Genomic DNA, 21,969 nt, shown 5'->3' with positions numbered 1-21,969 from the left:
AGGAACTAAGATTTCCAACCTCAGAATTACAGCTGATGTCCAGATAACAGAAGTCAGTTTCTCAGACTAATAGTAGCTTCAGAGGGTAACTTCTGTGGAGTCTAGCAAAAGTAGATGTTCCTTGTCACTTGCTGTCACGAAATCTCCAGGAATTTTCAAAGTCAGAGTTGGCAGTCCTAGGAGCACCACCACAGACTATTACATAACCAACCACATTTGTCTGTAGGGCAGCACTTTAGTGCATATTACAGAAGAGTAGGGCATCTGACCTCCTGGAAACACTGTGTTTTTTGCTGATTCCTAGAGCTACCCTCTGGCATTCCAAGTTGTCCCCAGGGGTGATGTTGTTGCACCAGCAACATCACCCTTCACCATGTTCCCTCCCTCAACTCTCCTGCTGGTTGCTAGGTTCCGCCTGTCAATCCTAATAAGAACTATATGAAGTCTGTGCAAGACCAGACCATCCTGAATTTCCCATTGACCTTCTTTCCCTCCTGCCTCTTCTGTGAGTGAAGCTTCAATGAAAGAAGAGCACTTTTGCCCTCATCCCCCCTCCTTTCCCCCTGGACCCTTCCAACCTGCAGGGTTATTACTGCAGATGGGTTTTGTCATCCCAGGAATAATGTTTTCGGAGTCAGAAATGGCTACTTGGGAGACGGAAAAACCGGGAAGAGTGATGCTTGTCAGGGGTAGCTGAGGTGTACAGGGTGTGACTAATACGGAATGTAAGAGACTGGGTTCCTGTCCCATGAAGGCCAGTAGTTAATGCAAGCTTGCTATGCCTCTTAGCTTTTTTGTTCCTCACCTGAAATAAAACATTAGCTACCTCACAGTCTGGCTATTGATGTTAGTTTGATAAAATTAAATATTGTAAAGCACTTTTCAGATCAAAAATTGTTCAAAAATGATAATTAAGACTGATTTTTGTCATTGGCTATGAGGTTAGTCCATACCTTTTATGCATTGTACGTTATGTTTCATTTTAGATCTTCAGTTTTTGATTGCCTTTACTTGCTTGCAATGTGTAAAGCTGTAAATATCATCTAGATGATTTTTTTGGTTTTGGTGATGTCCTTTAAATATTTACATATTATTTTGTTGTTGCTGTCCTTGATGTCCTTTAAATATATATTGTTGCTGCTGCTGTGGCTGCTCCTCTGTAGTCAAAATAGTACAGCAGAATAATCACTCAAGCATTGGGAGTGTCATTATTCCTTATTTTCTTACACATATTCTCTTTTAATATTTTGTTCTTGCAATACATCATAGTGTTTCTCAACCCCTTCCTGTAGCAGCCTACTGTAGTTTTTGGTTCTGTCAGGCCAGTGATCATTCAAAGTCAGTTTTGGTACTGCCAAGTACCAGCATAGCTATTCAAGGTGCAAAATAAATTTCTGCTGAAAATGTACTTGGATAAAATAAAACAGTAAAACAAAATGAAACAAAAAAGTTCTGAACTAACATCCTATGGTAATGTGTTATACGTTGGCACAAGGCTTAATTTTTGTTCTTGTACTATAATTTTGAAAAATTCATTAAGATTTAGACATTGTTTGACCAAGATATTAGTTTTTAACGTGAACCATAATAAAAGAAAGAAAATAGAAGAAACTCTAAAATTTAACATAGTAAATAAAATAAGATATTTAGGGATAACTTTAACAAATTTCAGTATTTTACTATTTGAAAACAATTGTGACACAGAATGGAAGAAGATAAAAGGCAATTTATACAAATGGTCTAAATTAAATCTATCATTAATGGGCAAAATGGTGTTAATCAAAATGACAGTACTAGCAAAAATGAATTTTCTATTCCAAACCTTACCAATTATAATTTATAAATAAAAATTCAGTGACTGTAGAAAAAGATTTAATCAAATTTATTTGGGGAAAGGGGAAACCAAAGATTAGTTTTAGGGGTATTATGTGATAATACTAGGAGAGGGGTACTAGGTTTACCAGACCTAGAATTATATCACAAGGTGGCAGATTTACTTTGGTGTAGGGAATGGATAATGTTAGAAGATAAGGAATTGTTGAATTTATGAGGGTTTGACTTATTTTTTGGGTGGCACTTTTATATCTGGTATGCATAGGGTAAGGAATTTAAGACTTTTATGGATCATGTGATAAGAAAACCCATATTTAAATTCTGGGAGGAATACAAAAGGAAAAACATTAATTCAACTCCAGGGTAGCTCTCTCTGCAAGAATCTATTAAAATGAGAATAGAAGAGAACAACAATTGGATCAGGTATAATGACTTGGTTATAAGAAGAGGGGATGAACTTTAAAAGAAAGACATGAAATTTTGATAAATAGTCAAGAATGTCAGAGGTTCCAATACCATCAACTGATGGAAAAATTCAAGATTGATAAAAATAAGGGTTTTGACTTAGAGGAATCATTTTTGATAAAAACATTAAAGGTGACTAAATGAGGAATGATTAGTAAACTACATAAAAATATCCTTCAAAACGAAATGGTAGATGAGCAAATAAAACACTGCATGATCAGATGGGCACAGGACCTGAACAGAGGAATTGGTCTTGACATATGGGAAGAAATCTGAACAAAGAAATTGAAATTCTCTCATTCGATTAGAATAAAAGAAAACTACTATAAAATGCTCCACAGGTGGTATTTATACCTGTGCAAAATATCCAAAATATACAAAAATAACTCAGATAAATGTTGGAAATGCCAAATTCAGACTGGTTCCTTTATCCATCTGTGGTGGCAGTGCAAAATTAGCCAAAATTTTTGGATTAATGTATAAGACATTATAAAAGAAATTTTAAACATAGAATTAATGTTTAAACCTGAAACATTTCTATTGAATGTAATTGAATTTAAGTTAGAAAAGAATGTCAGAATTTTACTTTTATACATGATAGTGGCGGCGAAGATACAATTAGCCAAAAATTGGAAAACGTCCTCAACTTCCTCCATAGAAGACTGGTTGACACAACTAACTGAATTTGCTACTTACGATAAACAGTCAAATTTATTGAAACATAATCTGATGGAAAATTCTTAGATCTATGGCAACCAATAGTTAAATACTTACAACGAAAAGAAGAATGTAAGAAATTGTTTTTATATCTGCAATGTTAGATAAAAGAAATTTGTAATTAGATATATAGTTCTATATGTATGGTCTCAAAGCTAAGTTATTTTTTAACTTTCTCTTTTATCTTAGTTTCTTAGTTTTTTAGGTCACTGGCTTCTATCGCTGTTTTCTTTTTTCCTTTCTTTTTTCTTCTTCACCCTTTTCTATCTTTCTTTTTTCCCTACTTTGGCCTGCTCATAAGCCATGTTGATAAAAGTTGTGGAGAAAAATCCAGAGATGAGATTTTAGATATTGCTCCCTGTTTCCATGTAGATTGAAAATCATCACTTATAATTAATGAAGCAAAGCCAAGTTAAGTATGGCCATACTCTAGCTTCCACTCTCATGAGACTTGTCTCTAGTCACAAAGCAGCTTTAGAAACACATTTTGGAACTTGAAGGACTCATCTTAGAAATTTAGCTTTTACCAGTTCCACTGGTGCAAAATTCCTTTGAGATAGTAAAAGGGACATGTTTAAATTGAACTACCACCTTTTCTAATGAATTCTATAAGCTTCCAGTACCAGCAGAAATGCAAGTGACTGTATTATAGTAAGCTAGTAAATACCATATAAGATCTTGCCCACATTTGTAAACTATATTTCTCACTGAAAAGACACAATGTCATATAATGTGCCATAAATCATTTTTGTAGTGTTAGATAAACCTTGAAACAAAGGGGGGGGGGGATAACCCAATCTTCTGTATCCACCAATGCACATTCTGCTCTGTTATGCAAGGGTACAAGTTGTAACTACATCTTTAATTATGTAAACTGTAGATTACACAGGCACACACATTTACCATAGGCCATAAATAACAGCCCCAGAATCAACTGGGCCATAATTGCGACAGTGGGCAGGGCACATGGTGAGCTCCGAAGCAGTAAGCATGCGTGCCATGGGCTGGCTGGGCAGCTGAGCCACACCCAGCCTGATCGTGTGATGCGCACGAGTGTTGGGGGGAGCATGCTCCCTATATATTAGGCAGCACACGGTTGCTCCAGTCTTCTTTAATGCCTCGAGCAAACTGACCCACTCTCCCTCCCTAATTGGGCAAGGTTTTTGGTGCTGCCCATTTGTGGCAGCCTTGGCAGTTTGGGCAGAGGTGCGCATTTTTAGGGGGAGGCCAAGCTTGTGTGCTGGTCCACCCCATGGTTGGGAGCCTCCATAAGAGACTTGGGGTGGGGTGGGGTGGAGCAGGGCGGGCTCATGGTGCATACTGTGGAGACCTCTGCAAGTTGAGCCTGACACTCCAGCAGAAAGAAGGCCACAGCGGGCAGGCGCCCAGGTGGCCTAGCGGGGACATAGGTATAGATTTTTTATGGGGACATAGGTATAGATTTTTTTTACCTGCCCCTGGGGCATGGCCATGCCTCCCCAAGCCCTGCCCCCATCCTCAGTGCTTATAAAAGCTGCTCTCCAAGGCCAGCGAGGGCAGACTTTTCTGCCCTACCATCCCCCGCCCCCCCACCAGCTGGGCTCCCAGCTGGCAGCCAGCAGCCCTTTCTGCCCTCTCCTCTGGGCAGAGGAGTAGCTAGGGAAAATCTACCTTAAAGGGGGAGTCTGGGGTCCCCAGTTAAAAAACATTGAAAGTGATGCTGTTTGAGGGTGGATTATCCCCCACCCTGAAACAGCATCACTTTCAATGTGTAAACTGGGGACCTCAGATTCTCCTTTTAAATCCATGCCAAATGTGGTGGATTTAATAGGAGAATCTGGGGAAATTTGGGGGAGGGCTGGAATTGTTAAGCTAGCAGCACCTAACTTTCAGGGTATCTTTAGGAGACTCTCCTAATGATACCACCCAGGTTTGGTGAAGTTTGGTTCAGGGGGTCCAAAGTTATGGACCCTCAAAGGTGTAGCCCCCATCTATTAGCTCCCATTGGAAACAATGGGGGATTGGGCACCCCCTTTGGGAATCCATAACTTTGTATCCCCTGAAGCAAACCTCACCAAACCTTGGTAGTATCATCAGGAGAGTCGCCCCCAAAATCCCTGAAATTGTGGTGCTGCTAGCCTAACAACTGCACCTCCTGCAGGCCAAAAACTGAAAAAACACAAAAAAATTACCAAAAAACCCACAAACAGGGGGCGGAGCTTCAGACATGTAATGCGGGGTTGAACCTGAGAACACCCCCCCCCCTTACCTACATCCTTGTCTTTTGGAAAGATAGCACCTAGGAGAGCCTGGGGCTTGTGCCCCCATCCCCCTGGTTATATGTTTGCCTTTATGGTTGACAATGAAAGAACTGAAGTTGTTAAAGATTTCCTATTCTATTCTATTCATAACTGAAAAGAGAGACTGCAACCAAGAAATTAGAAGGAGATTGCAAAGGGTTGCAATAAAAGAACTAGAAAAGATTGTTAAGTGTAAGGATCGTTGCTGGTGTTCAAGATCAAGATAACTCATACCTTAGTACTTCCCATAACTATGTATGGGTGTGAAAGTTAGGTAATGAAGAAAAGGTAACAGAAAGTTGATTCCTTGGAAATGTAGTTTCCGAAGAGTGTTTTATATATACCATGGACTGCCAAAAAAACAAATAAATGAATTCTGGATCAGATCAAGTCTGAATCCTCGTTAGCAGATAAAATGACCAAACAGAGGCTGCTTTAGTCTCATTATGAGAAGATAAGACTCACTGAAAAAGACACTAATGCCAGGCAAAATTTAAGGCAGCAGAAAAAGAGGAAAACCCAACACGAGATAGATTGACTTTTACAGCCTGATAAAATGTAGCCCAACAAAAGCTTCCACTGGTAATTATGCTGCTAGAAACTAAAATGTCTAAACTGAAGCTGTTGTACTTTAGTCACTGGAAAAGACAATAATGCTAGGAAATGCTGAAGACAGTAGTAAAAGAAGAAAGGTCCACAATGAGATGGAATGACTCCATCAAGGAAATAATGAACCTCAGTTAGCAAGACCCGAGCAAGGTTATTAACAACAGGATATTGTGGAGGTTGTCATAAATCAGAAACATCTTGATGGCACTTAACACACACACATATGCTAATGGATCATTATATGGAGGAACAAGCCAGTGTGCCACTGTAAATCGTATCTGCTCATGTGTTTAAAAGAGTACATGGAAGGTGAAGTGCTCCACTGAAGCCTAGGACAACCAGTCAGGGAAGGATGATTCAAATGCTAAGTCCTAGAGAACAATTTTAGGGGTCAATGAGATATCCTGCACTAAAAATACGTTTTGTAACACTGAAGTCAATAGGGCTGAGCATCCATACCTAGATACAAAACCGAAAAATTGCATTAGCAGGTCATTGGATGTACAGTCCAATAAATGATGAAAAAGAGGGATTTCACTTGTATATTTTAAATTTTTTGTAAAACTTTCCCTTCAAAACATTACCAGTACAAAACATAGATCTACAAGCTGTCTATTTGGTTTCTAAGGATTTTGCTGAATTTGTTTCATAACCTGAAAAGGATGTTGAAGATAGGGCAGCTTGTTGCTGGGCCTTATTAAGTCATGATGAATGATGTGTGTGGGCTACAGTTGCATAACTTCCTTTGGCTTAAATGACATTTTCACATAGATAATACCATTCATCTGTACATTTGCAGATGGAAATATGATAAACACTGTAAACAACTCTTGTAAAACATCTGGTTAGAAAATATAATTGCAAGTCTTTGGGTCATTGAGCATTGTGAAGATACGCACAACTGCTTCCTTTTGCAATCTAGGATTAATTGAATGTCTGAAAATATTGATAGTTCATTGGAAGATAGTTGAAACACTGCTCTTGAGAACAAAAAATGGTTTCTATATCATCTGTGCTTAGTCTATTAGATTTATCACCTTTTTGTTGATTTTTTTTCAGTACTCCATTTCAGTACTAGTGTTATGAGAACAATTCAAGTATTCCCTTTCAATAATACTCACATACGATCAAGTAACAGCAGGTAGCATTTATTGGTCACTTCTGCAGAAGGAGATCAACAGGACCCGAAAGCCCAGTCAATCTGAGGTCTGAGATGCAACTCAGCTCATATTTAAGGTCACGGTATTACAAATCTTTTGCGCACATAGCCCCCACCCTGGAAAGCCCCAAGCTTGTTTTCGGCAGTTATTTCTCGTAAGTAACTTCTGCTTTCTTTGAATAATATGTTATTCTAGCAATTTCAGCAAAACAATGTCTTACACTTTCCTGTAAAGTCCCCCTGGTCCCAGAAGGCCTCCTGTCCTAACTTCTCCTTTCTTTGCGGTTAAGCGGGTTTTCCTGTTACAGTTAGTAGCTTTCAGCAAGCTTATTACAAACACTCCTGCAAACATGTTTTTAAAGCAAGTTCCCTTTTTCTGTTTGCTACCTTATAATATTACCTTCTAATAATTACTTATGGATTTCTCACAACTCCAATTTTTCCTCATAACAATCCCCCGTTTTCTCTTTAAAATGACTTTTGTGAGAAATCACCCTTCATATTTTCATATGAATCTTCGTGGTCATTTACTAGTATCTCATACACAGTTGAAGTATCTGATAGTAAGGAGGTATATGAATCCTCACTGTACACTTCTTCTGGGGGTTTTTCCATCCTAACAACCATGGCTAAATCAGTGGAAACCTGAGTTCGAGCAGGGATGCAATGGCCAGTCAAAGGTAAACATTGGATACAACAGCAAATTACAACTCCTATGGCTACCAAACCTATTGCTCCAAGTATAAAATCTTTCATCCAACCCCAGTCTGGAAGCCAACTGGTGAGCCAGTTCCACCATCCTGTCTTTGTATTTTCCTCAAAGGTAGCATGTACTGCTTTAGCTATATTGTGTAGTTTCTTTATATTGGTTTCAATTTGACCTGATTCGTTGATATAGTGACAACAGGTTGTATTTAACCAAAAACATAAGCCTCCCTGTGCACTTAAAAGAAAGTCCAGGGCAATTTCATGTTGAAAAGATACTCTAGCCAAGGATTCAATTCCTATTTCTAGCTTTGCCACGCTGTCTGCTGTGTCATTGGCTAGGGCCTCTAATTGTGCAGACAATATTCTTAATTGTTTGATATTCCATGCTACTCCTAACGTTGGCCATGCAATAGCTACAAACCGTTCTCCTTCTGTGAGGTAAGTGTTCAGGGGGTCATATCCCAGAGTGGGGTCTATTTCCCTTTTTGCTCTCCACTGCATCTTTCTTCCCCAAGCTTCTCTGGGCTGATCCTTTGGGTAATAAATCATTCCCCCTGGTGCAATGGTCCCCAGAGTACAAATTCCCTTCCACCTTGGTGGAAGTATTTTCAGTGCCAAATTACCACAAAGCCAATAAATTCCAGGAGGGAGTGAATATATATACAAATTAATATCGTATATTATCTGAAGATGTACCATATTAAAAGGGTTTACTACATTGTTATATAAGGAAAGGGCTCCTGGATATGGCTCAAGTTCTGCTGAACAATTAAAGGAGGGGTCTGTATCAAGCCAGGGGTTGTCGCTACAAATCGATCCTGCCTGGGACATAAGTAGGGTCCTCTTGCATGAGGGGTAGCTTCCCAGGTCTTCTATTGGTTCTGGTGCTGCAGTAGGTGGTAACGGTTGCTTAGTGGGTTTGGGAGTGATTCTTATAAGATGTATAAAATTCCCATCCTGGGTTTGGATCCTAATATCTCCCGTGTTGGGTTGCATGGGGGTTTTATATTGAGACCTTACTTTAAATTTTGCTTTTGGTGTGGGTTTTTCCTCGTTGTCTTTTTCTATATCTATCCATTTGGAGGCCAGTGTTCCAACCTCCTCATTCCTGTGCCACTGCAGGCAGAGAGGAGCTTCCGGCCAACTCCAGGGTCGTGTTAAAGAAATGCGGGTTGGGTCACTCATTCCTATGTGAGATTTTTCAATCACTTCAGGATTGGTGGCTCCTGCACAGAATGTATCGTTCCAGGCGTCCAATGTGAGGGCTGAGGAGGGTAGTAGAGGCCACCCTCCGGATCCCGTAGATGGACCATGGCTACACAACCAGCATTCAGACACATTCAGGGCCCTACTGGTGTTCCGGGCTAAGAGGTGGAACTGGTTGCGATGCCACCCGGCCTGGGACTGGTGTCTCTGCAAGCAGCTGAGCAAGAATATCCCGACCCACATTATCATTCTCTGCATGTTGGCTTTCTTGAATTATATTAGTTGAAAGGGATACCTTTCCTCTCCTTCCCTTTCTAGAGGACGGTATGGCCTACCGATAATGTGACACCCACAATATTGGCGGTGCCAAAAATCTTGACTAAGGGACTGGTAATGGGTACAGACCCAATTGAAACACAATCGAGATGGCTTCCGGTACCACCACGCTCTTACTAGCGGCTTTCCAGGCCTCTGTTGATAGTAAGCTATTACGGATGCAGGTAAATTAGCAATATATACGTCTGGTTTTCGTCTTGCTACTAGTATTTTACCCCACCTGTGTTCAGCAGTTCTGAATTCAAATCTCTGCCATTCCCAATAAACACACAAAGGACCAGTTGCATGTAGTTCAGGGCCTCTACCAAAGAACTTTGGGTCCTCAAACTGCCTTGCTATGTTTTGAAACCTCTCGACGCAAGACCACTCGATATTATCGTCGCTAAGGTAAGTTTGCATGGGAGTTGGTGGCCCTCTCTATTGCTCTTCTAATTCGTTCTTTATGTTGGGTATATGCACTACCATAGCACGCACAAGGGACTAAATGTTCCCAAGAGGAGTATGTGAATAATCGTCTCCAACTGTAAAACTTATTGAATACTAATTGTCCGGGCAACAAAGTTCTCCACCGTCTTACCCGGGTTTTAGTAGCTAGCCCTTGATAATAAGCTAAAACGAATATTTTTCCCTTTAAGTATGCTTTCCTTCGTGAATCTGGCTTGACCACGGCCTGAATTCGTCCCCAAAAGTGATCCTCCTCCCTATACTCCCACCTTTGCCAGATCCAATCTCCGTGGTGACACTTCCCGTCTTCCACTAACACAGGCCCAAAGGGAAAACAAACAGTATTCTCAAATACACTGGCAAATTGTTCAAACCGATGCTCCGGCGACCAAGCTGGGTTGTCCTTTTGTAAGCAGCGAATTCGAAGTGTATGTGAAAGTGGGGGAGTCATACAACAGTTCAGGAGGCCGGTTGAAGGGGCGCAGGCTTAACCCGGGTATGATGAGTCCAGCCTTTTTCTCCCGTCCGGACCGCTGTTTCCGTAGTCAAAAGGACAAGGAAAGGTCCTTCCCACTGCGGTCGCAATGGCTCAGCCCTCCACCGACGAATGAAGACCCAGTCACCCGGTTGGAACGAATGCACAGCCACCTCCAGGGGTGGAGTTTGATGGATCAGTCCCTGTTTCCTGTTAGCAGACAGAATTGAGAAAAGTGCCAGCACATATTTCCGCAAAAAGGCATCTTTAATCTCATGAACGGCTCCTGCAGGCTTTTCAGGAGCCACATCCCATATAGAAAATCCGTATAGCATTTCAAAAGGGGACAGGCCTAGCCCGGTCCTTGGCTTGGTCCTAATATTAAATAGTGCTAGCGGCAGGACCTTGGTCCAAGGTAGGCGGCTTTGTAACATCAATTTTTTTATCATGGTTTTCAAAGTACCATTCATTTTCTCTGTCTGACCCGAGCTTTGGGGGTGCCATGGGGTATGCAAATCCCACTGAATCCCAAGTTGTTCCATAACCCCCTGGAGTACCTTTTCATTGAAATGAGGGCCCCTATCACTGTTTAAACACCCAATTAAACCGAACCTACACAGTATGTGTTCCAAAATTAATTTACAGACCACCCCTGCTGTTGCTCGGGCAGTGGGGAAAGCTTCTACCCAACCCGTCAATCTGTCAGTAAAAACCAAACAGTGTTTTAGCTTTCCCACCGGTGGCATATCAATGAAGTCCAATTGAACATCCTGGAAGGGATGAACAGCCAGTGGCCGACCTCCAGAGGGCTTTGGTGCCGCTCCCTTTTTGTTTATCCTTGCGCAAATATGGCAGCTAGATGTGATCCATTTTGACAGAGTCCACACCCGTTTGCTGACATACTTCTGCAAAAACACTTCTACCAAAGCCTGAGTTCCCCAATGGCTCCCATCATGAAGGGCCTTTAGTACCTCTCGAGCCATTCCCTCCGGTAGCCACACCCTACCGTCTGGTAATACCAACCGCTTCTGATCCCATTTGGCCCCCTGTCGCTCTGCACATTCTTCCTCTTTGTCAGTATATGTCAATGGGATATTAGTGTCTTTCCCTACTGGGATCATGGTGGCTAAAAGAATTTCAGGTGGTTCTTTTTCTAAGGCAGCTTGTTTAGCAGCTTCGTCTGCATATCGATTTCCTATAGCTTCCAAGGTTACCCCCCTTTGGTGTCCTTTCACGTGGATCACCGCAATCTGGGCGGGACCCTGGAGAGCATCTAGGACCTCCGACACTAGTCTAACATGTGCTACTGTTTTCCCTCTAGCATTCAAAAGTCCCCTTTCATTCCAAATTTTTCCAAAAACATGAACGACCCCACATACATACTTCGAATCCGTATAAATGTTTATTTTCCTGCCCTTAGCCAATTCCAAGGCACGCTTTAAGGCATATAGTTCAGCAGTCTGGGCAGAAAAGGAGGGAGGGAGTCCTCCTGACTCTATCTGTTGTCCCCCTTCTTCTATTATTGCAAACCCACTCTTACGAAGCCCATTTATTACCCTGGACGAACCATCAATGAACCAATTAGCTGCACCTGGTTACTAGAAGCACAATTGCTGCTTGCAGGCCACACATAAGCTTGAAATGTGTGACTTTACACTGCATATAGAATAACAATTTCAACAAAAGTTTTTAAATTTTGGAGGCATTGTTAACTGATACACAGAAACATGTGATAAGATGCTTCCATCAATGGAACTGAAATCTTTATTATTTTACTTACTGCATGTGAATGCAATGCAGCTTTGAAATACGTAGGCAGCAAGTTAGCAGAGTTGCCTTTGGATATGATGAAAATAATGTCAGTGAAATAATCTTAGTTAAATTCTGTCCTTGGCTGAAGGGACAAAGACTTCCCAGTCAAAAAATAATTAAGGTGCCAGATATTTTAAAAATCTAGTTGCACAATAGGGTATCTAATGGGAAAGATAAAACTGCATACTGTATATGTGATCAGTTAAAGTCTAAAGATTCCAGGGCTGATACCTGGGTGATGCAACACAAAGGCATGAGCTTTTCATAAGCAGCTAATGAAGCACTGCTGAAGATAAAATGGAAAATGAGTCCAAGAGCAATACTTATTTTCTTCTGTTATTTCACTGATAAGCTGCCGAGATAAATTATGTTGGATTGAGCCAGTTTCTCCCTCTAGTATACCATTCTGGGCCAGCCAGCAATTTCTTCCTGGATCAAGTTCTCCTATTATTGTGGGAGAACTATGACTGGAAAGCTCCTTCAAACTCCTTTAGAATTCCCCATGGAAAAGCCTGGAACATATTGGATGCTTGCAAATAAATTAAAGATTTGTTTACAAGCACCTTTGGGACTTTGTTTCTTTGTGGCATAAAGCTGCCGCACTCTTTCTGTTTGCTTAAAAACATAGGACAACATCACTGAAGAGAGGCTATAAGCCACAACAGCTAAATGAAATTGCCATGCTGAAAGAGTGTACAGAGTACCAGCTCCTGAAGAAAAGCAAGTGAGGGAGATAGGTGACGACTCCAAGTGACAGAAATCAGTTTATCTGTTAAAAATGGCTGTTTGAGAAGGTGTCTCTCTGCCATTTATATCTAATTGAAGTCCTTCCTCTTCCCAAACTCTCCAAATTTCCAGGTACTTCCCAACCCAAAGCTGGCAAACCTAGGAGGACCATCCTCAGGCAAGGAGAAGACCTCATGGTATATTAAAGGCAGCTGTTTGAAACAGAATGGTCTCTAGTTTTGACTAACTCTGTTGGCCTTTGGTCTAATTTGAGCATTCTAAATTTACTTGGAAATATGCAAAATTGATTCATATGATTACATTCTTGGTCATTTTGCTTTATTGTTTGTGGTGTGGATTATGCTATGAATTTTACTTAAACTCTACATGATCTAGAGATGATACTAAAAAAATTCTACTGTCACCATAATTTCTACAGAGTAACAGTGCAATTATATAATCAAATACATGCATTGTTCATTCTCAAACCACTTCCCTGGAGGCTTTTTGTTTTATTTTGTTTTATATTGCAAGTATCAGGTCTTCTGTGTATTGAAATGTTTGAGAACAGTTTGAGAACAGTTTCTACAAAATGCCCAAGTATGAATATGTTCATTTAAACCTATATGGTCCTATTGGGCATAATGTTTGCTTATTGATTTCAACACTTACAAAATGCCAGACTTCAATTTAATTTAATTAAAAAAATATGTGAGTTAAAATATTGTTTATTTTTAGCTTCTTCTACATTCTGGTTATAAATAATCTAGAAACTCTTCCTGTCAGTAGGCTCTTGCTTAACACTGAAAAGTTAGGAGAAATGCTTTTCTCAAAGTGGTTGCAATACAGCAGATCTCGTATTATAATTGGAAGGAGTCACAAAGTCACAATTGCAGTGAATCTGTCATAATAACTTAATAACTGATTTTTGACCTCTACTGCTATAAAAACTATAACAGGAAACACAGGAAACAGCTTCAACTGTGGTTATTATAATCTCTTTTCTTCTCACATTTTGGTGGAATAAAGTCATTTTGTTACATATATTGAAGAAGATATTACAGTTGGTATCATAACAAGCTGTACCCGGGACCTTGTCTCTTTTTGTATAAATGTTTATATTCCTTCTCCTTTTGTTACCTTCTGCTGATAATTTCTATTTATAGATGTTGATATTTATGCTTCTTTCTCATTTACTGTTTATGTTCTAGCATTGTTTGTATTCCAGTATTTTCTCATTCATTGTTATATTCTAGTGTTTTTGTAATTATATTGGATAGTTTTGTAATTATATTGGATAGTCAAGACATCATAAAAAGACCTGTTTTCATTTTTTGTTTTGTTTACTTGGACCCTTTCATAACCGTCTGCAAGTGTGTTAAGCTTCTGAAAACAATTCATGATGTTTTGGTTCCTAAGCACAGAAAACAATTATTTTTTAAAATTATTTTTTCACCATGCATGCGTAGCTTTGAAATCTCAAAGACAGGAATCTTTGCAGCCATGCCAATTTTCCAGAAATCTGATTGGCTTTTATTTGTTGCCCGTGCTCTGATTGGATGTATCTGTTGCTCCCTGCCTTTTTTGCTTGTACCCATTCCCACCCTCAGATGAGAGAAGACTTCCGATTGGTGGTGACTTCCTATAGCAGACCTAAGTGGCCCAACCAATACCTCCCCTCCTTTTTCTCCAGTACAGTACAGCACTTTAACAATGGGAAGAATTCCCCACCCCCATCCTTCTTAAAATCTATATATAAAAATGTAACCGTGTGTTCTTCACGCTCTAACGCTGAAATGGCTGGACCGATTGCTCCCAAATTTTGACACGATGTGGCTTCCCATTGGGGCAAGTTTTGCAACCTTCACTGAGCTCGCAGGTCACACCAGAGCCCAGTAAAACATATGTTTCCCCAAACCCACAGCGGACCAATGAGGGGCCACCGTACCGGGGAGGGGGCGTGGCTTGCACGCCATCGCCACGGTGTGCACGATCATGCCACACAAACCCGCCTGCTGCTAGAAGCACCTGCAACACACAGGGACAGGAAGGAGGAGCGTTCCAAGCCACGCCGTGGGAACAAGCCAGTACGCCTCTCCCCCTCCTTCTCCCTTCCGTGCGTTGCTCCACACAGTAAGCCACAGTGAAGCGTGGCCGGGTCTGCTAGTTAATGATATAATCAATAAAAATATGATGATAAATGAGATAATCTTCTTCATAATCATCCTGTTGTAGCTACCCTTGTGTGCAACTTCATAGCTTTGCATTTTCAATAGACAAAATAAAAAAGGGAAAAGGTCACTTTCATGAAACAGACATACTGTAATGTGTGGATTTCTGTATCGTGGATTTCTGTACAAATTCGATTTTTCTTTTGTTTATTGTTCCTCCTTTTTCTTGTTCTTCTCTACTCTTTTTTGCTGGCCTAATGGCCATAATAATAAAACTGAACTGAACTGGCATACTGTAATGATTGTTACAGTGTACTTTGATGAGAGGATTGGCAGATAGCATCTCTGCCAGGGGAGAGAACGTGATTGGTGAACTTCACAACTTCGTGGTGGGTGGGCAGGCAGAGAGTTAGCCTAAAAATGTAAGTAGCAGAGGGGAAGCAGGGGCAGGATGCTTCAAATTAAGGCCAGAAAAATCACATGAGTGATTTTTGAAAAACCTGGATTGAGAAAAAGAAAACTACATGAACATATTTTTGGGGAGAGAGCTGTGCAGAGATCTTTCCCAAAATGCTTTTTATAATGTCCTGAAGATATTATATTTGTGCTGTGCAGAAAAGCCCATTGTGATATTCATGTTATAACACAATTTTATGAATACAAATATTTTTATTTTATATAATTATTCATATAATTATTGCGTGCTTTTCTGCTTCAATGCTTTCCCCCTCTTATTTCCATTGAAACCTTGGTTTTAGGTTGCCTATGTCTGGTAATTTCTGTCAGAAAGAGGTTAATAAATAATTTCTGGGAAAACTTTTTGCAACTGACAAATTAAAGTAATTTTCTGAATATTTCTTACTGAGTGCAAGTATAAAATACTGTCCACCTATGTTCCAAGAAGATTTGGTAGCAGATAGGAAAACTGGTGCTTCAGAGACTGTGTAAAATTTGTCGTTTTGAAATGCAGTTAGTTTGTTGAAATAGTGGATAGCTTCATAAACCTGCTTTATCTCACTGTTTATTTATCTGTTCCTTCTTTAGTCTGGACTTAGCAGCATACTGGGGGCACCATGTCACAGAGTGGTAAGCTGCAGTATTGCAGTCCAAACTCTGCTCATGACCTGAGTTCAGTCTCACCAGAAGTTATTTTCAGGTAGCCAGCTCAAGGTAGACTCAGCCTTCCATTCTTCTGAGATGGGTAAAAATGAGTACTCAGCTTGCTGGGGGTAATATGTAGATGACTGTGGAAGTCAATACAAACCACACTGTAAACATAGTCTGTCTGGTAAATGTTGTGATGTGATATCACCCCATGGGTCAGCAATGACTTGGTGCTTGCATAGGGGACTGCCTATACTATGTAACACAGTACCAATTAAAAACCTTTGTTTTTGATAGCCAATAAAAGAAGGGAGGCTTAATGTCCTGAGCAATGGTAACTGAGGAAAACATGATAGTTAAATGTCAAAAGGGCTGGGAAAATGAAGAGACATGTCACAGATAAGGCTAAGTGTATGAAACTTGCTAAGCAATTTTTAATGACAACATTTTTAACTTGGGCCCCTTCCGCACACGCAAAATAATGTGTTTTCAAACCACTTTCACAACTGTTTGCAAGTGGATTTTGCCATTCCGCACAGCTTCAAAGAGCACTGAAAGCAGTTTGAAAGTGCATTATTCTGCATGTGCGGAATGAGCCTTAGAATACCAGCTTTTTAGTGCCCCGTACTATGTCAGGTAGCAGGGCAATGACCTTATTATACCAGCCCATGCAGCATTCCTTTAAACATCCCAAGAACTAATTGAATTCCGGGTGACCTTGTTTGGGACTCCATCTACATCTTGTGTAGATTTTCATGATTTTCTTCCATGTGTTATTTTAACCTCAAGCCTGGGGCAAACTGTCTGAATCGGAGAAAGGAGAGTGAAAAGAGATTGCTTAGCCTTTTCCTGTGCTGTCATTTTTTCAGTTCAGAATCACACTCTCAAAGCTGTTTTTTCACCTGTGAAGAAAGAGATACCCAAATCTATCCTTTCCCTTTCATTCATGGGTGAAAAATAGCCTGGAAAGTGTGATTAAGCAGCCTCTTTTTCCTCTCCTTAGATGTAGCTTAACCCAGGGTACACTGGGTTGAAAAAAATTGTGAAACATATTATATTTTTCTCTGAGGATGTCAGGCATAGCTTAATGGACCATTTCATTTCCACTAGCTAGATGTATAGTCCTGTTTCTCTATGGAGTTGTACAAACTGCGGCTTGTGTGATCCCAACACAAGCAGATGTATAGATGATAGTTTCTTTCCACATCAATAAAGCATTCTTCAAATCACCCTCTTTTTTTGTGTTTTCTTTGTCACACATTATACTCATTTACTTTGGAGGTGGTATGAGTAAGGTCGAGATTGTAAATTATTTAAAATAGTCAAGTCTATATTTTGGTGATCTTATCCTGTTATTTTCACATGGGAGGGGAAATGTTTGTATGAATCATCCCTTACATAAGAAACAAAAACATGTACCATGTAAGACAGAATGTAAAGAATAGGAACGCAAAGACACTTGTGTGCAGGCAATGCCATGAAAACTACAAACATGTCAGAAAAGGACATAGAAATTATGGGTTGGGTCCGGACTAAACTGCAGCAATTTCATCCTTCATGTTGAAGACTCCTTCATATTTTTCCTCCTTCCAGGAGGGGAATCTGTGAAGATCAGTGTACTGTTGTGTTGTATGTGTTGAGGGTGAGGGGAGTTAGGAATGTTCCATTCTACTGAAAGAAAATTTAGAATAAATCTAGCCCCATATTTTATACAGCCCCATCTAGAATAAATCTAGCCCCATATTGCACAATAAGCTATAGTTTAACTTCCTTTGGTTTTCTATAATAGGACATTTGTGTGTAAATATAGGGATTATTTGACTGTATACTAAATTAATTCTTTCTAAAGCAGGGGCTATGCTACGTATAATCCTGTTGACACACATTGATGTACTGGTGTTGCACTGATGATGCACTATCCCCGCCCCCCCCCAAAAAAATCTTTAATCTGGACTAGCAGAAGAAATAGCTATATTGAAAAGACTCAGTAACTCATAGGACAGAAGAGAAAATATGTCAGTTCTGGTACCTTTGAAATTATTTAAAATTGAGCTGTAAACATCAGTCAATAGATGATAGCCTCTGTATCATTCCTTTCACTAAAACCATTTCATTGTGTTGTAGAGGAGTATCATTATTTAAAAGGGAGTTATCCATTCATTGTGGTGTCTAATGGAGCTGTCAATGAAGTAATTGGCACAGTCGCTTGTTATGTGTCTCCAGTGTTCTCTCCCTTTTTTTTTCAAACAGTTCTAGCCAAAAAAGTGATGATGACTATGAAGATTACCCAACCAACAAAACCTGGGTTTTGTCTTCTAAAGTCCATGAGAGTGATGTTACACTCATTTTAAATGGCCTACTGGAGGGATATGACAACAAGCTAAGGCCAGATATAGGAGGTGAGTGGTATTTTCCTTCATTTTTTTAATGGTGATGACATGGAATGGGGAAAGAAACTAAAAGTTATTTTATTTCATGGACAATGTACACAAAAATGAATATAAACAAATCTCAATATGTACCTTACAGATATCAGTATTTATATTCAAGACTTTTAAAGACTTTTGTACGAACCAGTAACATTCAGGCAAATCAACCGTTATGAGTTCTTTATTGAGCTGGCATTCTGGGTCAAGAACAGGCGATGCTAGATCTGGAGCCCCAGATCTCGATCAACAGCTTTTACAGAGTAACAAACAGGCTCTTGCCAAGATAGGATAAACAAAGCAGAAATTCACACAGACTAGCAAGCAAGTGAGAGATAACCTAAAATAGTAAAATTCCCCTTCCCAGGCAGAGAGCCAGGAGCCTCGGGCGGGAACCTCTCAAGGTCGGAATGCATACGCTCACTACAACCTTACAGTTTTCTGAAACAAGTGGATAAATTTTAGGCTTCTTATTTTTAATTGTCACAACTCATGATTTTAAAAAAATAACATAAGAACTTTATGAACTGTATCACTGTCTATGGTTTTGATCTAAAAAAAGTCTGAAGCTCTGTTCATAAAATTGATCTTTCCCACCTTCTTTGCTAATCAAAAGATGCTCTTAAGGATCAAGAGACTCTTGGGAACAGCACTGGATGCAGAATAGAGGGCTGTAGCTTGATGGAAGATTTCAAGAAGATCAGGGATCTCTCTCCCTTCTGTCAGAAGAATTGTCTTTTGCTTGCACATCTTTGAATCCAGTCCTGTGTGACCACATGTTCAGGGATCTATGAGTAAAGTGGAAGTAAAGTCAACAGCAAAGGGTCCATTTTGTAACTGTACTGTGCTACTCCAATATAATATTAGACTGAGCTTAGAGTGGAGGAAACTTTGGATAGGATTGCACAGTGACTCCCTCAGTACTGTTGATTAACTAGATTATGGGTTGGGTGTCTTTGTGAAAGATGACCTGTGTCATCAACAGAATTTAACAGCATGATGTAAAGAGGGGTTTGGAATGCTGGCAGTTAGCTTTAGCACCTGTTATTTTTTCTTATCTGAGCTTGGCGTTTTTCCCAGACTGGCTGTCTAGTGAGTGAACTAAGCTGTGTAGGATGGGCCAAAGTTCTCTTGATATCTGTCTGTACTTTTCATCTCAGTTCTCGCAAGGACTCTGATGAAGCTTGCCATTTTTAATAAAGAGCTTTCTGTTTCTAAGAAGATTTTATTGAGATGGTCTCAGTTTGTTACACATGATTACACAGATATTAAAACAATATATAATAGCAAGGAACAAAGAAAATAAACCTAAATAAAATGAAATGTGTTGTTGGAGGTTGACTGGTATGGACAATTGTACTTGACTTGAACACCTTCCAAGTATTGTGTAGTAAGTTTAATAAAAGTCCTAGCAATTTCAATAGGCCTTGCCAGCAACCAAGTATATTCACAACAAGCTGAACCCTTCCACTGAAACCATCAATAGAGATGTCACCAGGAACAACATAATATGTAACCAGCAAGCAACCAGAGTTCAACAGTCCCATTCAAATAGTAGTTACCAAAGGTTGTTATTGAGGAGACGGGGGCAGCAATGAGGTAGGCGAAACCTAGGAAATGGGAGCAGGGGGTAGGGCATGAAGGACTGGATTGGGAGATTGTTCAAAGAATGGCTGTTTTAAGAATATCTTGCTTTATTATCAAACATGTGTCATTTTGTGTTACATACTGGACCAATGTAAAACTGATTAAATTAAAAATGACATTGCTGTTTTCTAAACGTTGCTCTTGTGAGGTCCTTGTATTATTATATCTTCAGTTCTCTCTTTGGCCTATGTCAGTCTATTTGCATTTGTCCTTTAAATGAGAAATATCTGCTGTGATGTATCATAAGTGACTTTAGAAACACAGTGCCTTTGAAACAAATAAGGCATGCTTTAAATGAATATAAATATTTGCCTGATTGATAATTAATTTGGTAGATGAAACAGCAAAATGTGTGGTTGCAGCCCCTTATTTTGAACTATGGCAGCAACTCTTTCTCATGCTCATATCCATATCTTATCAACAGTTAAAAAAATAATTTTCTACATTTACAGATGTAAATGCCCCTTTGCATTTAGAAGTATCACACATGTCAAATGGAAAACAAAACATAAGTGTCCTTTTTTAAAAAGCTGTAGACAGCCCAATTCAAAAGGGTAAGGTAGATCCACAACAGCCGGGCACAGCACCACCATGCTACCTCCAAGGAGACATTCCGCAGCATAGCCACTGAGAAAAGGAAAGGAAAACCTGTTGGTGAATAGCCCCGTTGAGGGCAATGGCTTATGCCACCCTTTTTGGTGGCACAAGTCTGCACCTGAAAGGGTACTGGAAACTGGTTCTGCCCCCTGGGAATAGCCCCAGAACATCCCCAGCCATGCCAATGTGGGCTCCTGCGGCGGAGGGGCATGTGTAGCAGCTTCCGTGTTTGGGCACTGTGCATTCTTAGTGTATTACATTCAGATTATTTTTTTCCTGCAGTGATATTAGTAGCTCTCATTGTTTTTGTTTCAGTGCAACCAACGGTTATTCGCACTGATATGTATGTCAATAGCATTGGTCCAGTGAATGCTATTAATATGGTAAGTAATATTCATTTATACATGTTACAGTATTGTATCACATGATGTTATCTCCTTGCTGAACGACAAGATGTTTTAGAATATAACATATATATCCTTTTTGGTCATACTATCATTTTGAAAATTACCGGTATTTAATGCTGTAATCAGGCTTAGTTTTATTAGAAAATGAAGGCAAGGCAATGCACTGAAGATACTTATTATTATTGCACAGATGAAATTTCCATTCACACAAGACATTAAAGTTGTATTCTTTCCTGTGCACTCTGCAACACAAGGGCCCCAAATTTATATGATTTAGCTGAGAAGGGAATTGTGCATGCAAGAATAATCTGGCCAGTACTTACGTAGCTTAATTTCTGTAGCAAACCTGAATGTTTGCCGGTTAGCATTGTTAGCTCATCTTAGCAGGGCCTTCTGCATGTGTCACCCTGCAAATGGGCAAAATCAACAACTGTCTCCAGTTGCTTTCTTCATTGTGGTCCGGACCTGATGGAATGGCCTTCCTGATGAGGTCAGGAAAGTTCTTGCTCTTCTGGGCTTTCTGCAAACTATGGAAAAATGAATTATTCAAGAGGGCTTTTCTACACAGGTAATAGATATATACTGTACAGAATGGTTAGAGAGTTACATGGGTGAAGATCTAGGGACTGCAGTCTATACTACTGTGTATAGCTTGTACTGCTTGCTGCTGTAAATAGGATCCTACACAGTAATTCTTCTATTGTTCAACATTTCATATTAATGCTTATGCTTTGCATTGATTCTGTTTTCAGCTCTCAGCTGTTTTCTGGTTGGTTGCAAATTTCTACCACACAAACCCTATTGCATTGTTCCATTCTGTTGATTATCTTGATTTACTCTGTAATCTG

General features: G+C 39.8%; 1 protein-coding gene across 2 annotated transcripts in view; it reads left to right on the top strand.

Annotated features, from left to right (window-relative positions):
• GABRG2 (gamma-aminobutyric acid type A receptor subunit gamma2) overlaps window positions 1-21,969 on the top strand; it is a 105,728-nt gene that overhangs the window by 15,390 nt on the left and 68,369 nt on the right. For both annotated transcript variants that reach the window (XM_048488490.1, XM_048488491.1), the window contains exons 2-3: window positions 18,295-18,443; window positions 21,030-21,097. In XM_048488490.1, the coding sequence (XP_048344447.1) occupies window positions 18,295-18,443; window positions 21,030-21,097 (217 nt within the window). The remainder of the gene's footprint in view (window positions 1-18,294; window positions 18,444-21,029; window positions 21,098-21,969) is intronic.

Source organism: Sphaerodactylus townsendi, linkage group LG03, assembly GCF_021028975.2.
Source record: "Sphaerodactylus townsendi isolate TG3544 linkage group LG03, MPM_Stown_v2.3, whole genome shotgun sequence".
Lineage (NCBI taxonomy): Eukaryota > Metazoa > Chordata > Lepidosauria > Squamata > Sphaerodactylidae > Sphaerodactylus > Sphaerodactylus townsendi.
The sequence above is the reverse complement of the archived record's forward strand: the minus strand, read 5'-3'. Positions and strand labels throughout refer to the sequence as shown.